This window comes from Salvelinus namaycush, chromosome 35 (genome assembly GCF_016432855.1).
Source record: "Salvelinus namaycush isolate Seneca chromosome 35, SaNama_1.0, whole genome shotgun sequence".
NCBI lineage: Eukaryota > Metazoa > Chordata > Actinopteri > Salmoniformes > Salmonidae > Salvelinus > Salvelinus namaycush.
Genome location: NC_052341.1, coordinates 28,538,387 through 28,563,447, shown reverse-complemented (window position 1 = coordinate 28,563,447; position 25,061 = coordinate 28,538,387). Strand labels below are relative to the sequence as shown.

Below are 25,061 nucleotides of genomic sequence, written 5' to 3'. Positions count from 1 at the left end.
ACCAAAACATACACGGCTCATATTAGGCTTGTGAATTGCTGGCTAACTCAGATTTCAGAGAGAGACAGACAGACAGACAGACAGACAGACAGACAGACAGACAGACAGACAGACAGACAGACAGACAGACAGACAGACAGACAGACAGACAGACAGACAGACAGACAGACAGACAGACAGACAGACAGACAGACAGACAGACAGACAGACAGAGAGAGAGAGAGAGAGAGAGAGAGAGAGAGAGAGAGAGAGAGAGAGAGAGAGAGAGAGAGAGAGAGAGAGAGAGAGAGAGAGAGAGCATGTCTGTTAAAAATGACTAAAATGTCAAATGTAATATTCATGTTGGACAACTACCATATACCTTTGAGCTCTCTTTTCTACGGTATAAAGAGCCAGTGTTTGGCTGTGGCAGGGCTTATAACAGAAGGCTAAAAGCTGGCTCGCCAACAACAAGAACTGTAACCCAACATTATGATAGCTGCGTATGTATCTTCGTGACTCTTACACACTGAACTGAATTAACTCTCCAAATCTCCTACCGCCTTCAATCCACCCCCTGGTCGGGCCAAACGATGCCAGGAGTGGTTTTAGCGCGTCAAGCTAACAAAAGCACTCAGAGTGCTCACACACTGCTCAGTGAGCCAGCGAGGGCCGGCAGTTTGAAGGCATCAAGTGCAATTTAACACAGTGACAGGGGCCAATTTTAGAGAACACCCTCAGTTTGATAGAGCCTTGGAGATGAAAAGAGTAATGTCAGTTGATCACTGAGATTTCCGTATGTTCCTACCACGACAATGGCCTTTTTCGATAACCCTCTTCTCTTTTAATAGCGGCTCGAGCAAAAAGAAAATATTCCTGCCTCACAAATCGACAGTTAATAGCAGTTCACAGGACTTCATTTAATTTTTTTTATCCCTTATATTTCTATGAAGAAACCAATGATGAGCCAGCCGTAAGCTCTTTTATATGACTTACAAAATCGGCCTATTGCCTACACTAAACCGTTCCTCGCTTTCAATTGTTCTTTCAAGATGTCTTGATGTCTAGGGACGCGAGTTTATCGTTCCTCTTAGCATTAACATAGAGATTGTGCCATTTCCATGGCAACGTTTCAACCAACAGAGAGGTCAAGAAAAAAAATTGTGCCTGAGTAATGACATGGCCTACAGCCGCTACATTCAAAGTGCTCTTTATGTCAAATCAGGCTTTCAATAACGCTATTCTGACACAAATTGTCACGCGATCCACATTTCAACAACCCACTAGAGCTACTAAACGTGTGACGGAACTGTGGAGAAGAGGATGAATTCGCATCATGAGGGATCAGTGTCAAAAAAGTCTACATGGGGTTGTGTCATCCCAGCGCATAGACGGGAGGGAGTCTCTAAGCTGCTTTTCAGTTGGACTTCACTGCCCAGCGTCCACGAACGGAGCTCAGCTCTGAGGGTTTTTGGATCAGAGTTCTGATGAACATTAGATTTGCAATCGTGACATGGAACCCTTAGACAAGGGGTTTATTCGTTTATGTAGATACAGACACCACCCATATCATGCTATTTCTATAATTGGGAGACATATGTCGAGAAGGGAGAAATGTTAGAAGAATACAATAAGAAGAATAAAATCTACAGACAAGGGCCTGTAGAAATAAAGGATCAATGAAATCCACATCAATATTTGTCCAGTCAGTGTGTCCAGTCCAGCTCCCATCAGAGTCAGGCCGTTTCAAATGGCACCCTTTTCCCTATATAGTGCCCTACTTTTGACCAGGGGTCATAGGGCCCAGGTCAAAAGTAGTGCACTACGTAGGGAATAGGGTGCCATTTGGAATGTACTCAGTGTCTCCTCTTCTGGCTCCCCGTTGCTCGTCACAGGCGGTTTTAACGGTAGGCCAGAAAACAAGCCGCGCGTCAATCAATAACAGCCTCGCGCAAATCAGACGCCTCCGATTGCCACCACATGTATCTCCCATCCCTCGCAGACAGAGACCCATTAGCGGCATCCGAAATCTCACCACAGCCTTGGATATCGTGGCTGGAGCGTTGGGGAAATCGGCTGCTTTCATCATTGATTCTGTCAGATTGTCACACCAAGATAATAATTATCTGTGGGACATGGATGGGGCCGTGTAAATCTATGATGCGAGTGTTGACAACAGCCCTACAGGACTGCAGTGGGCCAAGAACAACAATCACTGTTTTGATGCAAACATATATCAATGATAGGAGAGCAGTAGCCCTGCTATCAGGCTGTGATCCTTGGAATAGTCTCAAATGGCACCCTATTCCCTATATAGTGCACTACTTTTGACCAGTCGTTACTGTAGTGAGCCTACTGTTATACACAGCGTAGGGACAAGATCCCCAAATGTCACAGAAGATGTTGGTGGCCAGTCACTCTCCTTCTAAACTCACTGGCTGAGATACTATGTCCCAACTTAACACCGCAGATATGTACAAAACAGTGTCTGCACCCTAAATGGAACCCTATTGTCAACAGTGCCTTCAGAAAGTATTCACACCCCTCGACTAAAAAATAGATTAAATTGAGATTGTGGGGTATTGTGTGTAGGCCAGTGACACAATGTCAAAGTCATTGGTTTAGTACATTTTTACAAATTAATAAAAAATGAAAAGCTGAAATGTCTTGAGTCAGTAACCCTTTGTTATGGCAAACCTAAATACGTTTAGGAGCAAAAATGTGCTTAACAAGTCACATACGTTGCATGGACTCGATGTGCAATAAGTGTTTAACATGATTTTTTGAACGACTACCTCGTCTCTGTACCTCACACATACAGATAATTGTAAGGTCCCTCAGTCGAGCAGTGCATTTCAAACAGAGTCAACCATAAAGACCAGGGACGTTTTCCAATTCCTCGCAAAGAAGGGCACCTAAAACCTGTTAGAGTTAAAATGGCTGTCAAAGGAGAAAACCGAGGATGGATCAACAACATTGTAGTTACTCCACAATACTAACCTAATTGACAGAGTGAAAAGGAAGGAAGCCTGTACAGAATAAAATATTTCTAAACATGCATCCTGTTTAAAACTGCAAAAAAATGTGGCAAAGAAATTGACTTCATGCCCTAAACACAGTGTTATGTTTGGGGAAAATCCAACACATCACTGAGTTCAACTCTTTATATTTTCAAGCATGGTGGTGGCTGCATCATGTTATGGGTATGTTTGTTATTGGCAATGATTTTTTGGGGGACAAAAAAACAACAGAATAGAGCTAAGCACAGGCAAAATTTTACCTGGTTCAGTCTGCTTTCCAACAGACACTGGGAGACAAATTCACCTTTAAGCAGGACAATAACCTAGAATACAAGGCCAAATATACATTGGAGTTTCTTACCAAGAGGATGTTGAATGTTCCTGAGTGGCCTAGACACAGTTTTGAATTAAAGTGGTTTGAAAATCTATGGCAAGACTTGAAAAAGGCTGTCTCGCAATGATCAACAACAAACTCCACAGCGCTTTCAGAATTTAAAAAAATAATAATGTGCAAATATTGTACAATCCAGGTGTGGAACACTTACCCAAAAAGACTCACAGCTGTAAATCCCTGCAAAAGGTGATTCTAACATGTATTGACTCAGGGGTGTGCATACTTATGTAAATGAGATATTTCTGTATTTAATTTCCCCCAAAAATAAGCAACCATTTCTAAAAACTTGTTTTCACTTTGTCATTTAGGTATATTCTGTGTAGATGGGTGAGAAAAAAAAAATATATTTCATCCATTTTGAATTCAGGCTGTGACAAAATGTGGAATAAGTCAAGGATTATGAATACTTTCTGAAGACACTTTATATAGTGCACTGCTGGTCAAAGGTAGTGCACTACATATGGAATAGGGTTCCATTTGGGACGCATACAGTATTTGCCCCCCTGCTTTCTCTGGGTACTACGGGGGAGCGGGAGATAGATGACCAACCAATAGGAACACGGTTGATAATACACAAATGATAATAGTTACAGCCTGGAACTGTCTCATCAAAATACAGTGGGGTCTGAAATTGACAACCTTTTAGAATCTATGCCAAGAAGCATTGAAGCAGTTCTGGCTCGTGGTGCCCCAACGCCCTATTAATACACTTGGTATATTGTATGCTCAACATTTATTTTAAAGTATATTATTTTATACTAATAGGATTACTCTTAAGACATAGATTTTGTTTAACAATATATACAGTACCAGTCAAATCTTTTTTTTTTTCTTCTTTTTTTTAAACTATTTTCTACATTGTAGAATAATAGTGAAGACATCAAAACTATGAAATAACACATATGGAATCATGTAGTAACCAAAAAAAAAGTGTTAAATTAAATATATTTTATATTTCAAATTCTTCAAAGTAGCTACCCTTTGCCTTGATGACAGCTTTGCACACTATTGGCATTCTCTCAACTAGCTTCATTCAACCAACCAGCATTTCAATTAACAGGTGTGCGGGGGGGGGCGACAAAATGGAGCCGTAGAGAGAACACTGTTTCAGCGAGCTCCCGTGGCATTCGTAAATTTATATTTTTTCATTAATATCCTAGCTTGAAAAAGTGGTAGAATTGGCTAAATAAGTTATCCTACAATGAGTGTTGACGGCTATTTCTCAAATCTCCGAAAACATGCCCAACAGAACTACTAAGAACTCGACCAAAACCACCATTCCTGTAGATGTGCAGGAGGAGCTAGCTTACGTTAGCGAAGCTAACACCATTGCGGATTCAGGCACAATGGACCTGGTGATTCAAAAGATGACGGATAACATTACTAAAGTGATCGATGTTAAGATAAGAACGGTCTTGGAAGAAATAGCAGGCCATTCAGCTGAACTACAGAGGGTTGTCAAACGTGTTGATGAGGCGGAAGGAAGAATTGCTACAGTGGAAGCTTCAACTACATCTATGGACACTAAGATAAAAGCACTTGAGAAACAGGTGCGCGAAATGGCGGAGCACATTGACGACTTGGATAATCGAGGACGCAGATGCAATATTCGTGTTGTGGCTCCCGGAAAATTCTGAAGGGACACGTTCAGTAAAACTTTTTGAGGAATGGATCCCTGACTACCTACAAATGGACACTAAGGCTGGTCGTGTGAAGCTGGACAGAGCCCATCGCTCTCAAGCACCGATACCCGGTCCCAACCAGCGCCCACGGCCAGTGGTTATAAAGTTCCACAACTTCACCGACAAGCAGCGCGTCATGGATGCGGCTAGAAACATCGGTTCTGACGGTAGTCAACGTAAAGGTCCAAAGGTCTCATTCTTCAATGATTATTCCACAGCGGTTGTACGAAGACGCAAAGGGTTTGATGAGGCGAAGGCTCGACTCAAGAGAATGAAGATGGACTACGCACTGCTGTACCCGGCCACATTGAAGATTATGGTCAACGGATCGCCTAAGAAACTCTACACACCTGAAGAGGCTGCTGCGTTTATTGACTCTCTCGGGTAAATAACTTTAAGCTGCACCTCCGCAGCATTGGATAACTTTTTTATTTTATTTGAATCTGATCATGAAACAGTGGTGTGAGTTCTCACGTGCTCCGGTTCAGTAATATTCGTATTTTTATTATTTTTCTTGCTAAAGTAACTGCCGCTATAGCTCAGGCTGAGATATGGGTGAATCTATATAGGTGCCCAGGCTTGGTTTTAGGTGGAAGAGCCTCAATCTCCTATTGATTTCCATATATATATATATAAAGGATGAGGCTATTGAGTGGCAATGCAGACTTAAGAGTCTACATTGGAAAGTTGAAATCCCCTGCATGTTAGCTAGTGGGAAAACCCCCTTTTGGATCTTTACATGTTTAATTTTTGGGTTTAGTATAGTTAGAGTTCAGGGTTCATATTGTTTGTTTATGCTCGGTGAGATAGAAGAGAGTTCAACACATGGAAAAAGGTACCACCCCACTTTTACAGTAGGATTCAGTCTGGATATTGAATGGTCAAAGTGCAATGGCAGGTAACAGACTTCGTGTATGTACATGGAACATTAGAGGGAGCCATAACCCCATTAAAAGGAAGAAGGTACTGTCTTTTTTGAAAAAAGAAAATATTGATATTGCCCTGTTGCAAGAAACTCATTTGGATGATAAGGAGCATCTGAAATTACAACAAGGGGGGTTTGGTCAAGTGTTTTTCTCATCATTTACATCCAGAAGTAGAGGTGTAGCAATTCTTGTGAAAAATAACTTACCACTTAAGGTCTTGAATTGTGGGAAAGATAAATTTGGTCGCTTTGTTATAATTAAATGGTACTTTACAAGGGCAGAACATCTCCATAATGAATATTTACTTCCCCCCCCCTGCCCACCCCCCTGATTTCCTCACTAAGGTATTTCTAGACTTTTCAGAATTAAACTCAGACACTGCAGTGGTTGGAGGAGATTTTAATTGTTTGTTGAACCCCCTTATTGATAAGTTTCCCAGCGGTATAGCTCCACTCTCTCCTCGAGCTAAGTCACTTAAAGCTATTTGTGATGATCTGGGGTATGCTGATGTTTGGAGAACTTTTCACCCCTCCAACAGAGTTCACTTTTTTCTCTGCACCTCATGGATGTCAGACTAGAATAGATTACTTTTTTATGCCCAGGACGTCTTTGCAGTCTGTTTTATCCGCTAGGATAGGAAGCATAGTCATATCTGATCATGCAGAGGTGATCCTGGACATAAAACTCAACGGGGCATTCAATCTGTCAAGACATTGGAGGTTGAATACAACCATCCTTAAAGACCATACAATCACATCATATTTTATTACAGAGTTTAAAGCATTTTTCTCTATTAACTCTCAATCAACAGATCACCCCTCGCTCCTTTGGGAAACCTGTAAAGCGTACGCCAGGAGTCTGATTATGTCATACACAGCCACTAAGAGGCGGAAAAAGCGTGAAAAGCAAAAAACGTTAGAGGGTGAATTAGGAACTAAAGAGAAGGACTATATTAAAACTCCCACTCCTACCCTATTAAAAGGAAATATCAGTTCTTAGATCAACGTTGGACTCTCTCCTAACACAGGACGCTGAAAAGAAAATGAGATTTGTCAAAAGCTATATGAACATCGCGATAAGCCAGGAAAGTACTTGGCGTACCTAGCTAAAAAGAGAGCGGACTCAGTCAATTGCTACTATTACTGATTCTGATGGCAATCATTTATATGAAAATTTAAAAAAATGATAAATGCAAATCTTTATGCCTCAGAACTGCCAAATGATGCACCCAAATTAATGGAGAACTTATTTTCTAAGATTGTTCTTCGGAGATAGTAGGGAGCTCAGAGGTCTCTCCTTAATGCCCCTATTACCGAGGAAGAGATAATGTTCGCAATTAAGAATCTGCAAAATGGTAAGGCCCCAGGACCAGACGGGTTTTGTAGTGAGTTCTATAAAGAGTTCCATGGCCTGATCCTTGAGCCATTGCGTGATATGTTTAACCACTCATTTTCAAATGACCAGCTCCCTCAAACGTTGAGGGAAGCAAACATATCACTTATTCTCAAAAAAGGGAAAATGTCCAGAGTCTTGTTCCTCGTACAGACCAATTTCCCTTCTGAATGTGGATAGAAAATTGCTTTCTAAAATTCTAGCCACAAAATTAGAGGACTCACTGCCACTAATTGTGAAAGGAGCCCAAACTGGCTTCATTAAGGGCCGTAAGTCATGCAACAATGTCAGGCAGCTTCTTAATGTAATTCAAGCCTACCAACAAAGTGCTAGGGATGGTCTTGTGCTCCTCCTAGATGCTGAGAAAGCATTTGATCGTGTGGAGTGGTCTTACCTATTATTTGCTCTAAATAAATTTGGTCTAGGGGACAACTTTATAAAATGGTTGAAAGTTTTATATGATGATCCTCAGGCTGCTGTCCTTACTAATGGGCTACGGTCAAATAGCTTCTCTATATACAGAGGTACCAGACAGGGCTGTCCTTTGTTCCCTCTCCTATTTGCACTCGTTATGGAACCACTGGCCGAAGCCATCAGGGTAACGCCTGCTATACAGGGGCTGCTCATTGGTGATGTTCACCATAAAATAAGCTTGTATGCTGATGATGTCCTGATATTCATCTCTAGTCCCGAGACTTCAACTACATCTCTTATCAATATTATTGAATTATTCAGCGAATTCTCAGGCTACAAGATTAACTTAACTAAATCAGAGGCTATGCCACTTGGTAACCTTCACTCTGTACCTAATACTTCTCCCCCCTTCCCTTTTAAATGGTCTCCCTCAGGTTTTACGTATCTGGGTATATTTGTAACTCCTAAAATCCAACAAATGTACAAAGCCAATTTTGATCCCTTGTTTGATACAATAAGACAGGATCTGGAGCGCTGGAACTCTCTCCCGATTTCTTGGTTGGGTAGAATATCCCTCTTGAAAATGAACATTTTACCTAGACTACTTTACCCAATCCAAATGATCCCAGTATTACTCTGCAATAAGGCCCAACTTGTAAGTCGCTCTGGATAAGAGCGTCTGCTAAATGACTTAAATGTAAATGTTAAATGTAAATGTAATAAAGGATGTAAATGGATGGCTAAGTTCCTGTATATGGAGTAAACGCAAGCCAAGACTTAAGATGGCAATATTGCAGCTGCCAAGTTCTATGGGGGGCTTGGATCTGCCCAATATCAGGTTCTATCAGTGGTGTGCCCACTTATGTTATATTTCTAATTGGATCACAAATGATGACTCCTCTATTTGGTTAGACAATGAGACTTCTCTTTCAAAATAACCCTTACAGGATCTTTTATTTTTCAGAAGTTTCAAGTCTGTAGAAGATCACTGCAATAATCCTATTACACTTAACACACTCAAAGTATGGAGGTCAGTTCAGCGCTTCCTGGGAAGGTCCAAACTAACCTCGGCTCTTACCCCAATTCTTAACAACCCAGATTTTGGTCCAGGATTGCTGGATGCTGGCTTTAACTTTTGGCTTAATAAGGGCATACGCAGACTAAATGACTTATTTGCTGATAAGATTTTATTGTCATTTGAGCAGATGGTGGAGAAATATCGACTCCCAAAGCAGGACTTTTTCCGCTTCCTACAAGTAAGACATTATATTGTGAAGAGCACCACCTTAATTGGTAACCCTGATATATCTGTCATTGAAAGAATGCTTTTTTTTCCCCACAAAGGAAAATGTCTGTAAGTCTGTTTTATGATGCTTTAAGGTCCTTTTCTGCTGTCGACACACAGAGGGTGAAACAAGTGTGGGAGAAAGAATTGTCTGTTACTATTGACGAAGAGATGTGGGAGGACATTTGGAGATATGCAAAAACAATCTATATGTAATCGTACTAGAGCAATTCAATTAAGAATAATACACAGATTGCATATATCCCCAAATCGCAGACATGCTTTTAGCCCCTCTTCCTCTTCTCCTCAGTGTCTTAAATGCAAAACTGATACAGGCACCCTAACACATTGTTTATGGTCATGTACCAAAATACAACGATACTGGTCTGGTGTTCTGCAAGAAATTGAAAAGATCCTAGGGGTTGATCTAGAATTGGACCCAGTTTCTTTACTGTTGGGTCTCACTAGTAGGCATGTTACTTCTGTGGGTAAGACAAGGCTTTACAACATCCTTACCTTTGCAGCGAGGAAAAACATCCTTTTACAGTGGATTAGTGATAAGGTTCCTTCTATTAAAGATTGGCATAAGACACTATTTGAATGGGTGCCTTTGGAATATTTGACATGTACATTGCATTCTAAAACAGATCAGTTCTACAAAGTTTGGGAACATTATCTAAATTACCTAGAACCTGAGGTATCAGCTATTATGCTGCAAGGATTCTCTTAGAATGGTGGTGATCTATGTATTTCAGAATTACACTGTACGTTCCATGTGTCGAACCTAACTTCTTAGTTTAAACTGAGCTTTTTTTGTTTAATTTCTGTTTGTAAGTTTGTTTAAAATGTATGTATTGAGAGACGCAATGATGGGGATGGGGTGAGAGAAGAGGGGAGAGGAACATGGTGTGCGTGTGTGGGTGGGTGTGTATGTGTGTGTATGTATGTGTATGTATATGTATATGCGCAGGTATGTGTAAGTGAGTGCTGTTTTTTGCTTTGTCTCTGTTGTTGTATCTCTTAATATGGGTGAAAATTGTGAAATTCCAATAAAAAATACTGTAAAAAAAAAAAAAAAAAAAAATTAACAGGTGTGCCTTGTGGAATTTATTTCCTTTTTAATGCGTTTGAGCCAATCAGTTGTGTTGGTATACAGAAGATATTTGGTAAAAGACCAAGTCCATATTATGGCAAGAAACGACAGTACGTCAATACTTCAAGACATGAAGGTCAGTGAATCCGGAAAATTTCAAGAACTTTGAACGGTTCTTCAAGTGCAGTCGCAAAAACCATCAAGTGCTATGATGAAACTGGCTCTCATGAGGACCGCCAGAGGATAAATTCATTAGAGTTAGAAGCCTCAGAAATTGCAGCCCAAAGAAACGCTTCACAGAGTACGAGTAACTGACATCTCAACATCAACTGTTCAGAGGAGACTGCATGAAATCAGGCCTTCGTGGTCGAATTGCTACAAAGAAACCACTACTAAAGGACACCAATAAGATGAAGACTTGCTTGGGCAAAGAAACATGAGCAATGGACATTAGACAGGTGGTGTCTTTGAGTGTCTTTGAGACGCAGAGTAGGTGAATGGATGATCTGCATGGAGGTGGTGGTGTGATGGTGCTTTGCTGGTGACACTGTCAGTGATTGATTTAGAATTCAAGGCACACTTAACCAGCATGGCTACCACAGCATTCTGCAGCGATACGCCATCTCATCTGGTTTGCACTAACTGGGACTATCATTTGTTTTTCAACAGGACAATGACCCAACACACCACCAGGCTGTGTAAGGGATATTTGACCAAGAAGGAGTGCTGCATCAGATGACCTGGCCTCCACAATCACCCGATTGCAGCCAACAAGTGCTCAACATATGTGGGAACTCCATCAAGACTGTTGGAAAAGCATTCCAGGTGAAGCTGGTTGAGAGAATGTCAAGTGTGTGTAAAGCTGTCATCAAGGCAAGGGGTGGCTACTTTGAAGAATCTCAAATATGAAACACTTCATGATTCCATGTGTTATGTCATAGTTTGTCTCTTCACTATTATTCTACAACGTAGAAAATAGTCAAAATAAAGAGAAAACCCTTGAATGAACAGGTGTGTCTAAACTTTTGACTGGTACTGTATATATGTTAAATATATGTTTAGAAAGAAATAGCGCCCTTTGTGTGCACTGTTAGTAATACTGTATGTATGTATGTATGTATGTATGTATGTATGTATGTATGTATATTTCTCTCAAAAAGGTAGGGGTCAAAATTATTGACAGCCCTGTTTCCAATACCTTTCAATGCCTCACCTTGCGAGGATAACGGCACAGAGCCCTTTTCTAAACGTTTTACAGTAGGTATGGGGTTCTCTTCTGCTCTGCACATTGACGCCAAACCCACCATTGGTGTGCGTGGCCAAAGAGCTCTATTTTCATGTAAACTGACCAAAGCCCCGGTTCCAATCAAGTGGCAATGCTGTTTAGCAAAGCGTTTACATTTGTTGGATGACGTGAAAATAGAGTTTGATGACGTGGACGTCAATCAAGGCAGCCCCCCACGCCTCTCCCCCACGAGTCAGAGGGGTTGGGTTAAATGCAGTAGAAACATTTTGGTTGAATGCATTCAGTTGTGCAAATGACTATTAGACGACTTTCTATTCCCATAGATAGACAGGCTAGAAATGTGTTTTTTATTAATTACATTTTTTGCCCCTTATTCTACACAATTTGTAGTTACAGTCTTCTCCCATCGCTGCAACTCCCGTACGGACACGGGAGAGGCGAAGGTCAAGAGCCATGCGTCCTCTGAAACACGACCCCGCCAAGCTGCACTGCTTATTGACACACTACTCACTTAACCTGGAAGCCAGCTGCAACAATGTGTCGGCGGAAACACAGTACAACACGCACCCGGCCCGCGACAAGGACATTTGGGGGGCTGCGACACAGCCCAGGATCGAACCCGGGTCTGCAGTCACGCTTCAACCACTACCATGCAGTGCCTTAGACCGCTGTGCCATTCAGTAGGCCCTGGCTAGAAATGTTTTAACAGTTTATATTTCTTTGTGAAGCTTGCATTCAATTGCCACTCCCTGTTGCACACAAGTAGCTTCCATTCCCCCTGTCACAAGGGGATTTCTGCCTGATTTAAGATGAAATCGTCAACCCTATTACTTCATATCGTACTTCTTTTTTTTTTACCTCAAAATCCGAAAACATGCTTTTTTATGAAGTTGAACACGTTCTCTTTACGACACAAAGAAAAAATTTGGTTATATCAAAGTTCCACCAAGTCGCTGCCTTTTGAGTGTAACGATCCATCAAAGTACACTACATGACCGAAAGTATGTGGACACCTGCTCGTCAAACATCTCATTTCAAAATCATTGGCATTAATATGGAGTTGGTCCCCCCTTTGCTGCTATAACAGCCTCCACTCTTCTGCACGCACTCACTCACGAGTGCATTAGTGAGGTCGGGCACTGACGTTGGGCGATTAGGCCTGGCTCGCAGTCGGACCTCCAATTCATCCCAAAGGTGTTCGATGGAGTTGAGGTCAAGGGCTCTGTGCAGGCCAGTCAAGGTCTTCCACGCTGATCTCGACAAAATATTTCTGTATGGACTGCGCTTGTTGCATGGGGGCATTGTCATGCTGAAACAGGAAAGGGCCTTCCCCAAACTGTTGCCACAAAGTTGGAAGCACAGAATCGTCTAGAATGTCATTGTATGGTGTAGCATTAAGATTTCCCTTCACTGGAACTAAGGGGCCTAGCCCGACCCATGAAAAACAGCCCCAGACCATTATTCTTCCTCCACCAAACTTTGCTCGATTTTATAACACCTGTCAGCACCGGGTGTGGCTGAAATAGCCAAATCCACTAATTTGAAGGGGTGTCCACATACTTTTGTTTATATAGTGTAGATGTCAGTATGAGTCACCTCTAGTACAGACACAAATAGACAGGAATAGTATAATCAGTGAGTAAGTGTGTTTGAATCCTAACAATTCATGGAAATAGTGTGATTGTTTGCATTCAAGTGCATTGTCCATCGTGTAGTGTGTGTTCTATCTACACAGAATGAGTGGAGCAGAAGCAGAGTTATGGTGTGTGTGTGTGTGTGTGTGTGTGTGTGTGTGTGTGACCGACCTGCAGCAGTAGCTTCAGGTGTTCTAGCTGGGCCTTTACAGAGCAGCAGTCCTCTGCCATGTGTTTCAGTGTCAGCTCATCCAGCTCCACAGCCTGGTGAGGGGCTGCCAAGCCTGTGCCCTGACTCTGGTACCCATCATAGGTCTGGAACACACAGTCACTACTGGAGAGGTAGAGGGACAAAGACAGAGACAAATAGAGACAGGCAGAGGGCGAGAGCGAGCTAGTCACTGCACGTGACACGGGGGTGAATCGGAGTGCCCACGGGAGGAAGCCTGGGACAGGTGAGTGGCAGGTAGGAGGACGAGACATGTTACGCGGTTACCAGGGGACGAGTGGCTGTCTCCCACATCAGTAATGCACACATACACAACTCACATTGACGTAGGTCTCTCAATTGGGGATGGTGGGGGGAAAAAATGATAAACAGTAGAGTATTGTGATTTTTGCTTGGATGTTAACATTAGCTAGCACTAGTCGGTGTGTACCTGCGTCAAAACTCGGGTATTTATCATCCTATAGCTAGTTCTCCAACATGTTTTGAGCACTTTTACCACCCAAAATAATTTCCTCACGGCTTTCTCTTGTCCCTCTGCAGCAGAGGAGCAATATGTTTGGAACATCGAATCGCAATAAAAAACACAGTACCAAATCACAGTACATATAGAATCGTGCTGTATATGGAATCGCAATACATATCGCAGCGGCACATAAGTATCATGACAATATCGAATTGTGAGGTCCCTGGAAATTCCCAGCCTGACTCAACCAGAGGGCAAAAGGCAGAGAGGGTCAGGATGTGTGTGACAAAGAAATGTAACCCGAAAGCCCCCAGCAGCTCACATGTTGTCGCTGTGGAGTTGGTCGTCTACAGTCCAACAGAGCTGCCGTCTCCTCCACAGGGCCAGATGGGACATCCCATCAGCATCTACAACAGGAGACAAGGCCACAGAGACAAAGGCATGGAGTCAAAATGAGGACCATAACACGAGAACTTCTACAACTTGTCATGTATTTGAGTTTTTTTTTTTTTTTTTAAGGTCTTCTGAAGTTTGTAATTTCCACTTTGACATTTCAGACTTGATTTTCCCTTGCGAAAAGGTTTCTCAACCCCTACAAAAATGTCCATTAATTATAATCCATGTAAAAATGCATATTTCCTGTTGCTGCAGGATTATTTTCCTGCTATAGAAAACTGGCTCAAATTAAGATCCTACACCTGTAAGCACACTCACACACAATCTCCAAGCCACACACACTAAAGAAATTATGCTATCTTTTCTTCCTCAGTTCCTCCCCATGCTCAAAGTACTAAGAGCGAGTGGTGCAGTGGTCTAAGGCACTGCATCACAGTGCTAGAGGCGTCACTACAGATGCGGGTTCAATCCCGGGCTGTGTCACAGCCAGCCGCAACCGGGAGACCCATGAGGCGGTGCACAATTAGACCAGCATCGTCCGGGTTAGGGGAGGGTTGGTCCAGCTGGGATGTCCTTGTCCCATCGCGTTCTTGCGACTCCTGTGGTGGGCCCAGGCGCAGTGCACGCTGACTTCGGTCCCCAGCTGTAAGATGTTTCCTCCGACACATTGGGGCGGCTGGCTTCCGGGTTAAGCAAGCAGTGTGTCAAGAAGCAGTGCGGCTTGGCAGGTCCGTGTTTCGGAGGACATTTGGCTCTCGACCTTCGCCTCTCCCGAGTCCATACGGGAGTTACAGTGATGGGACAAGACTAACTACCAATTGGATATCACAAAATTGGGCAGAAAAAGGGGTTATAAAGTATAAAAAACATAAAAGGTACTAATGTATGTACTATATAACTAGTGTTTTCAGATTGCTGGGAGCAGTCGAGAGCAGGGCCGAGAAAGCTATCTGAACTAAGAGCACATCACCAAATCTGATGCCTGAGACACAGTATCTGCTCATCTATCTGGAGGTGTCTCACTAACATAACTATAACTCCACAAACAACAGAACACTTAAGGTGAAACCTTCTGGAAATGATCCGATTTCCTCTTTTACCACCCCAGAACAGTCTCTCAGCACAGCTTCCCAAGCAAATCTGAGTGGGATGAAAACACAGCAAGAGAGAGACTGCGGTAGAGAACAAATTGATCCTCCCAAGCTTGACATGCTGCTACCAGAGATAGATAGATGGTTAGTACTGAGGAAACTACGAACACAGCCCTCTCTGCATTCCTTAAGCATCTGTTGTGTCTGGGTTCTCTGAAAATATGCATTCTTCTTCCACCCACGATTAAGGTTCAAAACAAGACTGCTACGGACAAGGAATAAAATAGAAAAAACAGACCTTGAAAGAAATAACCTGAGAGAGCCTGAATTTGTTGCTTTGAAAACTTCCAACTCCCTAGTCTGGCTGTGTGTACTCAGATACGGCTGAAGAGGCAAAGGCGAAGAGGCGAAGAGTGAAAGTGCCTTTGACGTTTTTCCTGTCAAGAGAGTGTAGAAAGCTAAGGCCTTCCCTTTTCCATACGGGTTTCGTGCCTCTGAAGGAAGCTGTTATAGGACCCCTCCCCAGTTATCGGGGTTATGACCTCCTTACTCCAACTATGGTCAAACAGGGAGGGAGGGCACCTTGGGCAGATTGACATGGCCTTATGCTAACTGTAAACTATATGCTTCAACACATGATGCTCAGCTTGTGAGGTGCATTCCCATGCAGTCTTTCTGACCGAACAGCGCTCTCCTTGTTCAGGCCCCTTATCCCCACACTCGATCCCGTTAGAACTACGTTGCCCATCGGCACAGCACTAGGATGAGCGTACTCTCCACCAAACCTAATCTTGATCATTAAAGGGAAAACTACAAAACTGCGCTGAGATCCCGTGTCTAGACAAAAACCACACTCACCACCATGCAAGGAGCCATCCTCGGGGAGGTCATCGTCCAGCATGAGGTCATCGTCGTCCAGGTCACACCCAGACTCGAGGTTGTCCAGGTTGTTGAGTATGTCCTAGCATGAGAGAGCGAGAGAGACAGCGAGAGAGACTAGTCAGTTTGAAGCCTCATTTTTACAATAACAGAAGCAGAGACGGAAACGATTTTGAAAGGGCTGTTCATCTCCTTCAAGGGAAATATTTCCTTGAAGAACGAGATTGAAAGACAGAATTGCATGGTAAATTATTGCAAAAAAATAAATGACAGCTCGAGGAGATTGTTCGATAATGTATGGGGTAAAACTTTTAATGTCTTATTGACCCCTCAAGACATAGGTTGAAAATGGTTACTTGTTTTATGCAAAACTCCAATAGATCTGCTGGAGAGAAAATATATATATATTGAAGAGAAAACAATTTTAGACAAATAGTAGGATGAAAGTGTGTGTGGGGGGGGTAGTGAAACAACAACCAATCCTTGGCCGTAAGAGAATCGGTCTGTCTCCATATCGAGTATCGTTATCTTCAGGCCCATTCCCCTTTTGCTCTGGCCCCCCGCCTTCGCTTAGAGTGGGCTTAGTCACAGCACAGCGCTCCTGGGGAAATGACATTTCCCCATGGCACGCGCCCATCCATCCGTAGCATGACATTACAGCCTAATCTCCTGCAAGAAGAAGAAGAAAAAAAACACAACACAGGCGTTCCGAGGAGAGATCAATGGCCAAGGTCTTATGTTAGCTACATTTTCAGGGATCTCAGATCCCCTAAGCAGCCTTGTCGCTATCGGCTTGCTCACTTATCATAGCTACAGACAGACACTCAGCCTCTATGTGGAACTGCCTGGAACTAAGGGCATCTCACTGAAATCTCTCCATTGCTGCTTTTCGACTAACGCCAGTTTTACTGGTGTATACACCTGATGTTATACTAGAGAAATTGTGTTTCCATAGAGGCTGAGTTGCGTGGACTTGCGAATCGCATTATCAACAACCTCTACATAATCAAAAAGGTTGCTTTGTGAAGAGGTGTTAACCGCCGAGTGTGTTCACAGTTAGCCATTGTTATGTAAATGCTCCCAAAAAGCCCAGGCCTCGCCTTGGCCCCAAGTTAAAGCAGGTCCGTTGGCGACATGGCCCAGTGAGACATGGATGCCGGCCTACGTAGATGGAAACAGAAAAGTCTGAGCCTTTTACGTAAAACAGTGGGGAATATTCTAAGTGGAAATGCACCGAAAGTAACTCATAAAGTATTGGCTGCACTTAAAAATAATTTATGGGCCTCAGTGGCGCAGCAGTTTAAGGCATCGCCGTGCTTGAGGCGTCACTACAGACCCAGGTTCGATCCCAGGGTGTCACACAGCCGGCCGTGAACGGGAGTCCCATTGGGCGGCGCACAATTGGCCAAGCGTCGTCCGGGTTAAGTCGGGATTGGCCGTCATTGTAAATAAGAATTTGTTCTTAATAGACTTGGCCTTGTTAAATAATGGTTAAATAAAAATAAAATAAATAAGCCCTGCCACAGCCAAACACTGGCTCTTTATACCCATACCCATGAGTCCGGGTTAGGGGAGGGTTTGGCCCCCCTTACCTTGTCCCATCGCGCTCTAGCGACTCCTTGTGGAGGGCTGTGTGCCTACAAGCTGACTTCGGTTGCCTGCTGGATAGTGTTTCCTCCGGGTTATGTGAGCAGCGTGTCAAGAAGCAGTGCGGCTTGGCAGGGTCGTGTTTAGGAGGATGCATGGCTATCGACCTTGGCCTCTCCCAAGTCCGTAGGGGAGTTTCAGCGATGGGAAAAGTCTAACTACCAATTGGATATCACCAAATTGGGGAGAATAATTCTAAGTACAAAAGGTTCACCAAAGTCTGAGCTCTGAATGATAATTGGGTGCTGTCCCTTCAAGACCTCACGCATGTACACATGAAACCGATCTAGAAATGGATCTTGAAAGTCCCCCACTTTCATTTAACTCCACTGCACCCAATTCTGGTCCGTCGAGCCGGGTGGCCAGATAAGCTATGTGGCGTGGGTTCTTTGTTCTGGATCCTGTCCTTTCCAGTTCTGCTTTTTCCGTCCTCAACGGTCCTTCCTCAAAAGGACGCAAGACAGCTGGGCTGGCACACTGAGCATTGCACTGACCTCGCTATCGCTAACATTGGAGGACAACATCAGATGCCTCTACTTTATACCACTTCTACTAGGCCTGACCCCCCCCCCTCCCATGTTTTCATTACAGCATCCTATTCAAAAGAAGTCTAAGGCCTGGTTTAGAGTAGCCTTGTTATTTCCTCTTCAATGGTTTGTATCTTTTATCTGTTTTCAGACTGCACTATTTCTCTCTCTCTGTGTCGTGGGATTTTTACAAAACATTTTCATATTGCAGGGTTAATTTTTATCCTCACAATGGAGTGGCTTTTCAAACCGGCGGGCAGAGTACAATGGCAGAGCTCCACACATGCAATCTGTGAAAACCTTGTAACCGAGGCCTTCTCTTTCATACCACGACACTTCTATGAGAATGCAAATATGAGCTTGCTTATTTTCTCCACATAAATGTCTAACTTTTCTACTAAAATCAATAAGTGGATGGAATTTAACCAATACTATGCTGGACTATATAGTACATACACTCAAAACCTGACCCAACCTTGTCTAAGTCCTGACATAGACGAGTCCGGCAAAAGATGGTCACTCCATCTAGGTTTTCCCGGAGGACACAGGAGATTGTTGTTTTTTTGGCTATTTGTGGTCAACAACAAAAAACAAGAAAGAAACACCTACATTTTTGGTCACTCATTCACTTACAAAAATGTATTTGATGCAGCAAAGTTCGTGGCAAATTTGCTGCAAACAAATATTGTGCCACAAAATGTTGCCAGGAGTGAATCTGAATTATATTGCCATTAGTGGCAAACAGCTTGTCAGAGGCGTTTTTGGGCAAACAAATTCTCTCAACAATCCATTTCAATTTTGGCAAACCTGTGGCTCATGTAATATCAATTGCCATATTAAGCATAACTCCAGTCTTAACTTTTCTTCAACCCAAGCCTTATACACCGGTCAGGAAGAGAGACAACTAGTAGACAACTCGCTAGATTGAAGTCCCCAGTCTCGATTAAAAACAATTAGTTGATTAGTTTGAATCAATTGTGTTGAGGCATGGCTGGAGAAAAATCTTATATACTGTGGCTCTCTAGAAACAGTTGGCCATACATTAAAAAAATTTAGAAAATGTAGATTTAGTAGACCTTGGTCCCAGTTTGTGAGCTACATTGTTTCTGCCTTGTATAAATGCAATATGAACATTGTTAACTTGATGAAAAATATTGAATGCCAGTTTCAATGAGAAGCATACTGTAGCAACATCAAGACAACTTTAACAGCTGACCCCGTTTTTCCACAGCAAAACCCACCCTTCAGCTGCGGAACCTACCTTTTAAAGATGGCAAAATAGAAAAGGTTCTTAGTAATTGTTTTCAGTATACTAATGTTGTTTTGGTGTGTTCTGATTGTTCAAGGGATGCACTGAAACAAACGTTGGACTAAAGGACTTCCACGGAGCCACCACGTGCAAAGTTCACTCAAAAAGGCAATAGTTTTGAACTGGGTTTGATTTTGTTTTAATTAGTTACATTTTGTTCATTCTCTTTTAAACCTTTATTGGTTGAAACCTATTGCTCAGTCATCACTTGGCTCATGTAAATTCTGTAGTTACTCCATTAAAACATCCTAAGGTCAACATCCCCAATGTGTTCACATTTCTCTCATGTAAATGTTATTTGGGAAATATTCAAGGTCTTTAGTCTTTTCTTCATTGGCATGCTGATGCTTTCAAGTTGTATTGGATTTCATTTGTATCCGTTTAGACATCGAATGCATGTTGTTCAGTATATTTAGTTCAGTGCTCTGTGAGAAGCAAGTTCATTTAAAGTTGTGATTTGGTTCATGTAGATTCATTTCAATGTTAATAAACAAAGTAACGTGAAACCTGATCTAATTTGCATACATAATGAGTTTGAAGCTAATTTGAAGCAAAGAATAGAAAGTTCACCACAAGTTTCCCAGAAGTTCACAAGTCGCTTATTTGTATGTGAAAACACAAAATTGGCCAAAGATTTGCCTCAACTGTTTGCCAGAACCTCGGTGAGGTTTATCTCTTCCCAATCTCATTTTGTGACACTCCACTTGTTATATAGCTGCCCAGCCAGGAAAAAATCCCACAGGGGCATTGCACCACAGATGCTGATGGGAGTTGAAGTCCAAAGCAAGTTTAAATCTATTTCATGCCTCCCCAATCTGGACTTAATTTACCAGCAGCCTGTGAAAGCTGCTTTCATGTTTCACTTGACGAACACAGCTGTCGGAGTGAAACCACCCTTAAAATCTGACCCAACTGTTGGGAGTCACACACACTCACGCACCAACAAGGCACCCTCAGCTGAGTCGGCAGCAACTGGATGCATCCGGTTTTCAGGGGAAATAGAAAGAGCCTGTGACATGACTTCCACTTTTGGACGTTAACAAGGCGACACTCCATTTTAATTTACTGGATTGGTTGAACTGGGCATATTTGTCTTCTCACCAGTTAGGTTTGGGCGGTATCCAGACTTTCATACCGTTTCTGTACGATCCCAGGGTGCACTGTATTACCAACAGTGCACACAAAGGGCACCATTTCTTTCTAAACATATATTTAACATATATACAGTACAAGTCAAAAGTTTAGACACACCTATTCTTTCAAGGGTTTTGCTTTATTTTTACTATTTCCTACATTGTAGAATAAGTGAAGACATCAAAACTATGAAATAACACATATGGTAGTGTAGTAATGGTAGTCATGTAGTAACCCAAAAAAAGTGTTATATCAAAATATATTTGAGATTTGAAAATTCTTCAAAGTAGCCACCCTTTGCCTTGACAGCTTTGTACTCTTGGCATTCTCTCAACCAGCTTCACCTGGAATGCATTTCAATTAAAAGTTGTTAATTTCATTTGTGGAATTTCTTTCCTTCTTAATGCGTTTCAGCCAATCAGTTGTGTTGTGACAAGGTAGGGGTGGTATACAAAATATAGCCCTATTTGGTAAAAGACCAAGTCCATATTATTGCAACAGCTGAAATAAGCAAAGAGAAATGACAGTCCACAATTAATTCAAGACATGAAGGTCAGTCAATTTGGAAAATCAAGAACTTTTAAAGTTTCTTCAAGTGCAGTCACAAAAACCATCAAGCGCTATGATGAAACTGGCTCTCATGAGGTCCGCCACAGGAAAGAAAGACCCAGAGTTACCTCTGCTGCAGAGGATAAGTTCATTAGAGTTACCAGCCTCAGTTTGCAGCCCAGTTCAAGTAACAGACACAACAACTGTTCAGAGGAGACTGCATGAAATCAGGCCTTCATGGTCAAATTACTGCAAAGAAACCACTACTAAAAGGACACCAATAAGAAGAGAAACACGAGCAATGGACAATAGACCGGTGGAAATCTGTCCTTTGGTCTGAGTCCAAATTTGAGATTTTTGGTTCCAACCGCTATGTCTTTGTGAGACGCAGAGTAGGTGAACGGATGATCTCTGCATGTGTAGTTCCCACCGTGAAGCATGGAGCAGGAGGTGTGATGGAGTTGGGGTGCTTTGCTGGTGACACCGTCATTCTGATGCGATACACCATCCCATCTGGCTTAGTGGGACTATCATTTGTTTTTCAACGGGACAATGACCCAACATACCTCCAGGCTGTGTAAAGGGTATTTGACCAAGGAGGAGAGTGATGGAGTGCTGCATCAGATGACCTGGCCTCCACAATCACCCGCCCTCAACCCAATTGAGATGGTTTGGCATGAGTTGGACTGCAGAGTGAAGGAAAAGCAGCCAACAAGTGCTCAGCATATGTGGGAACTCCTCATGAAGCTGGTTGAGAGAATGCCAAGAGTATGCAAAGCTGTCATCAAGGCAAAGGGCGGCTATTTGTTTAACACTTTTTTGGCTACTACTGTACATGATCCCATGTGTTATTTCATAGTTTTGATGTCTTCACTATCAATATCCAAAGTAGAAAATAGTAAAAATAAAGAAAAACCCTTGAATGAACAGGTGTGTCCAAACTTTCAACTGGTACTGTATATACCGTTCATAATATTTCCCCTAATGTTATTACCATACCTCTCTATTGTTGCTTCATTCCATCCTCGCTTTCAACAGTTAAAGGAAATCCATTTCAACTGGTACTGTATATAAAAACGAATAAATAATGGATTTTTTGGGACGGTGTTGAAAATTATACTGTCGGCATTTCTAAATAAGCGGGTATACAGTATACCTCCCAAGTCTATCATCAGGACCTGAAAGAAATAAACTCAGGCATTTCTTTTATGCCTTCTACATTAAGTTACCAACGCACAGGACTGTTCGAGGGAAAGCACATGCTTCTCCTTCTCTCGCATCAATATTTGTGGACACAGCTGTCGGATTGAAGCCACCCTCAAAATGTGACACTATTCTGGGAGACACACACAAACAGCCTTAAATATGGTTACTGGGCTGAGGGAGAGAGCACGCTTCTCCCTCTAGCTCATCAATATTTCTGGACGGTCACCTAGACAATGGCGTGACAGTTTCTAAATAGGCAGGAAATACAGAGAGAGTACAAGACTACACAAAGCCTTCTTTAGTGATGCGCGAGAGAGAGAGGAAGAAGACGAGAGAAGAGAGTCCACTTTGAGGATTGATGTCTGGTGGAGTCGTCACATTAACATTCAGATTACCTCTCCTGGTCGTGAGCCAAAGTGACAACTTAATGAGCAATGTAACCTCGAGGCTCAGCGAACCTTTCTTTTGGTGACGGAGTTGTTCTGTTTAAGTCCGTTGGGCTATAGTGTGGAGGCAAATTGAACTGCAAGAGGACGCAGGGAAATAAAAGAGAGTCCGACAGAGCGGCGTTGGCCCTGTCAACATCATTGACTCATCTGGGCCCTTTTCAGAGGCGTTGGGGGTTCTCTCTCACTACACTGACGTCTCTGGAGGCTACACACGATGCTGACCCGGGCCATGTTTGTGGCACAATCGCTAATATACGGAGATCTGCGACACGGACAGCCACTCACCAACAGTCAGAACTTTTTACTCACCCGTCCATCCTGGCTCAGGGTGGATAAGAGGAGAAGGAGACCAATCCAGTTAAGAGAACCTTCCTCAATGTTTACGCCACACATTCCATATAATAAAACATTTAAAAAATGTTCAACAAACGGAGTTTGTAGAATTTTGTATGGGCCGTCCTAGTCCGTTCAAGCCTAACCCAGACCCTACTATAGGCCGACCGCACTAAAGGAGACGAGATCTGCCGCTTAGCGAATCAGTGTGCGGTGTGGAAGTGAGTGTGGGAGGGGGAGCTTAGGAGGGAGGGAGAGCGTTGAAGGGTAATGAAATTGTCAAGCAGCATCAGTAAAGTGGAGGAAGAAGGTCAGGACCATCGCGGGCGTGATTAGAAATTGGCGCTACACTCGCGCAGTGAGTAAATCCTGCCTGTGTCAGAGCACTGACTACCAGCGTATGCTTTTAAAGCCCGCATGGAGGAGGCGGTGGGTTGCAAATACACAGGAGAAGCTTTGACGAGAGAATATCTGTGATGATCTGGGAGGAATGGAGCGAGAAAGAAAGACAGAGTTGGGGGGAGAGCGAGAGAGCTGGGGGGGAGAGCGAGCGAGCAAGCTGGGGAGAGCGAGCAAGCTGGGGAGAGCGAGAGAGAGCGAGAGAGCGCGAGAGAGCGCGAGAGAGCGCGAGAGAGAGTTGGAGGAGGAGGAAGAGAGGATCTGGGGCATCAGCACACTGCAAGAAGAGGGAAATATTTGGGGGCAAAAACAACAACTGTCTGCTGCTACTGTGCTTGGTATCCTTTACTAGACGTGGTCTGTAGTCTTTTACAAAACCTCAAGGGCAGATGAATATGACTCTGGCTACAGTGGCTGTTGAAATACAGGAGTATACTGCAGAGGAAACACATTTGTGATCATATTTTCAGTTAGTTTTCCTCAGCAGCATTTCCGAGCATTGGCAATACTATCCAACTTCGTGGCTATATTTATTCAGATTGATACCAAAAAAAATAAAAAATAAAAAATCCAAGGAACTCCAGATAGTGTGAAGCAATGCGGAGAACAACAAACGGTCTCCCCAGGTACACTCGTTCTTCTGGCCATAACATGCTCCGTCTGCATATCCTCTGCTCTAGCAGTGGGGATGATTATGGCGGAGCGAGGTGGTGTGTGAGAGAGAGACAGAAAGAGAGCGAGAGAGGATGGGTGGGTGGTGGGGGGGGGTCTGAGCTGTGAGGAGAAGCATGAATGAGGGCGATGGTGACGGCCCTACAGGCCTAACCGGGCCTTCAGGCCTATAGACCTTCACCAGCCGTCACATCCAGCTTGGACCAACACTGCCACCCGGTGGCCTGTCTGCACACTGTCTGCACACTGGTTGATTTACAGCACCCTTGTACGAACACGCTCTGCATCTTCCGCTAGCGACATACATGGCAACAAGACCTTCTGGCAACAAGACCAAAAGAGCCAAATCAATAGTTGCCGTCTCCGATAAGCATTTAGGGTGTCTAGTGTTCAGTGATCATGCGACGTCATTGTCAACATCTAAAATTGGCTTTCAACGCATACCGACATGTTGCTGCCTGATTTGAGCTGTGAATCCGTATGCTATATGTCCCAATTAATCTACTGTAACACACCCACGTAAATGGAGCATCACAGCCTTGTGCACTGAAACATTCAGCCGATACCTTTCGGGCGAGTAAAGCAAGATGTGGCCTGTCCTTCTGTGAGGAGACGAGCGCAGGCAGACAGGACGGCTAGGCCTGAGCATAACGGACGCTCCCACGCGAAGAGGGACAGCAGGAGAGGGGACTGACGCCAGCATGGGGACAGTA

General features: G+C 43.2%; 1 protein-coding gene across 1 annotated transcript in view; it reads right to left on the bottom strand.

The window, feature by feature from the left end:
• Nucleotides 1-25,061, bottom strand: part of LOC120029487 (serine-rich coiled-coil domain-containing protein 2-like) — a 94,533-nt gene that overhangs the window by 32,394 nt on the left and 37,078 nt on the right. Inside the window, exons 4-6 of the mRNA XM_038974727.1 lie at nt 16,103-16,205; nt 14,080-14,164; nt 13,237-13,399 (exon numbers count right to left, since the gene is read on the bottom strand). Of these exons, the coding sequence (XP_038830655.1) occupies nt 13,237-13,399; nt 14,080-14,164; nt 16,103-16,205 (351 nt within the window). The remainder of the gene's footprint in view (nt 1-13,236; nt 13,400-14,079; nt 14,165-16,102; nt 16,206-25,061) is intronic.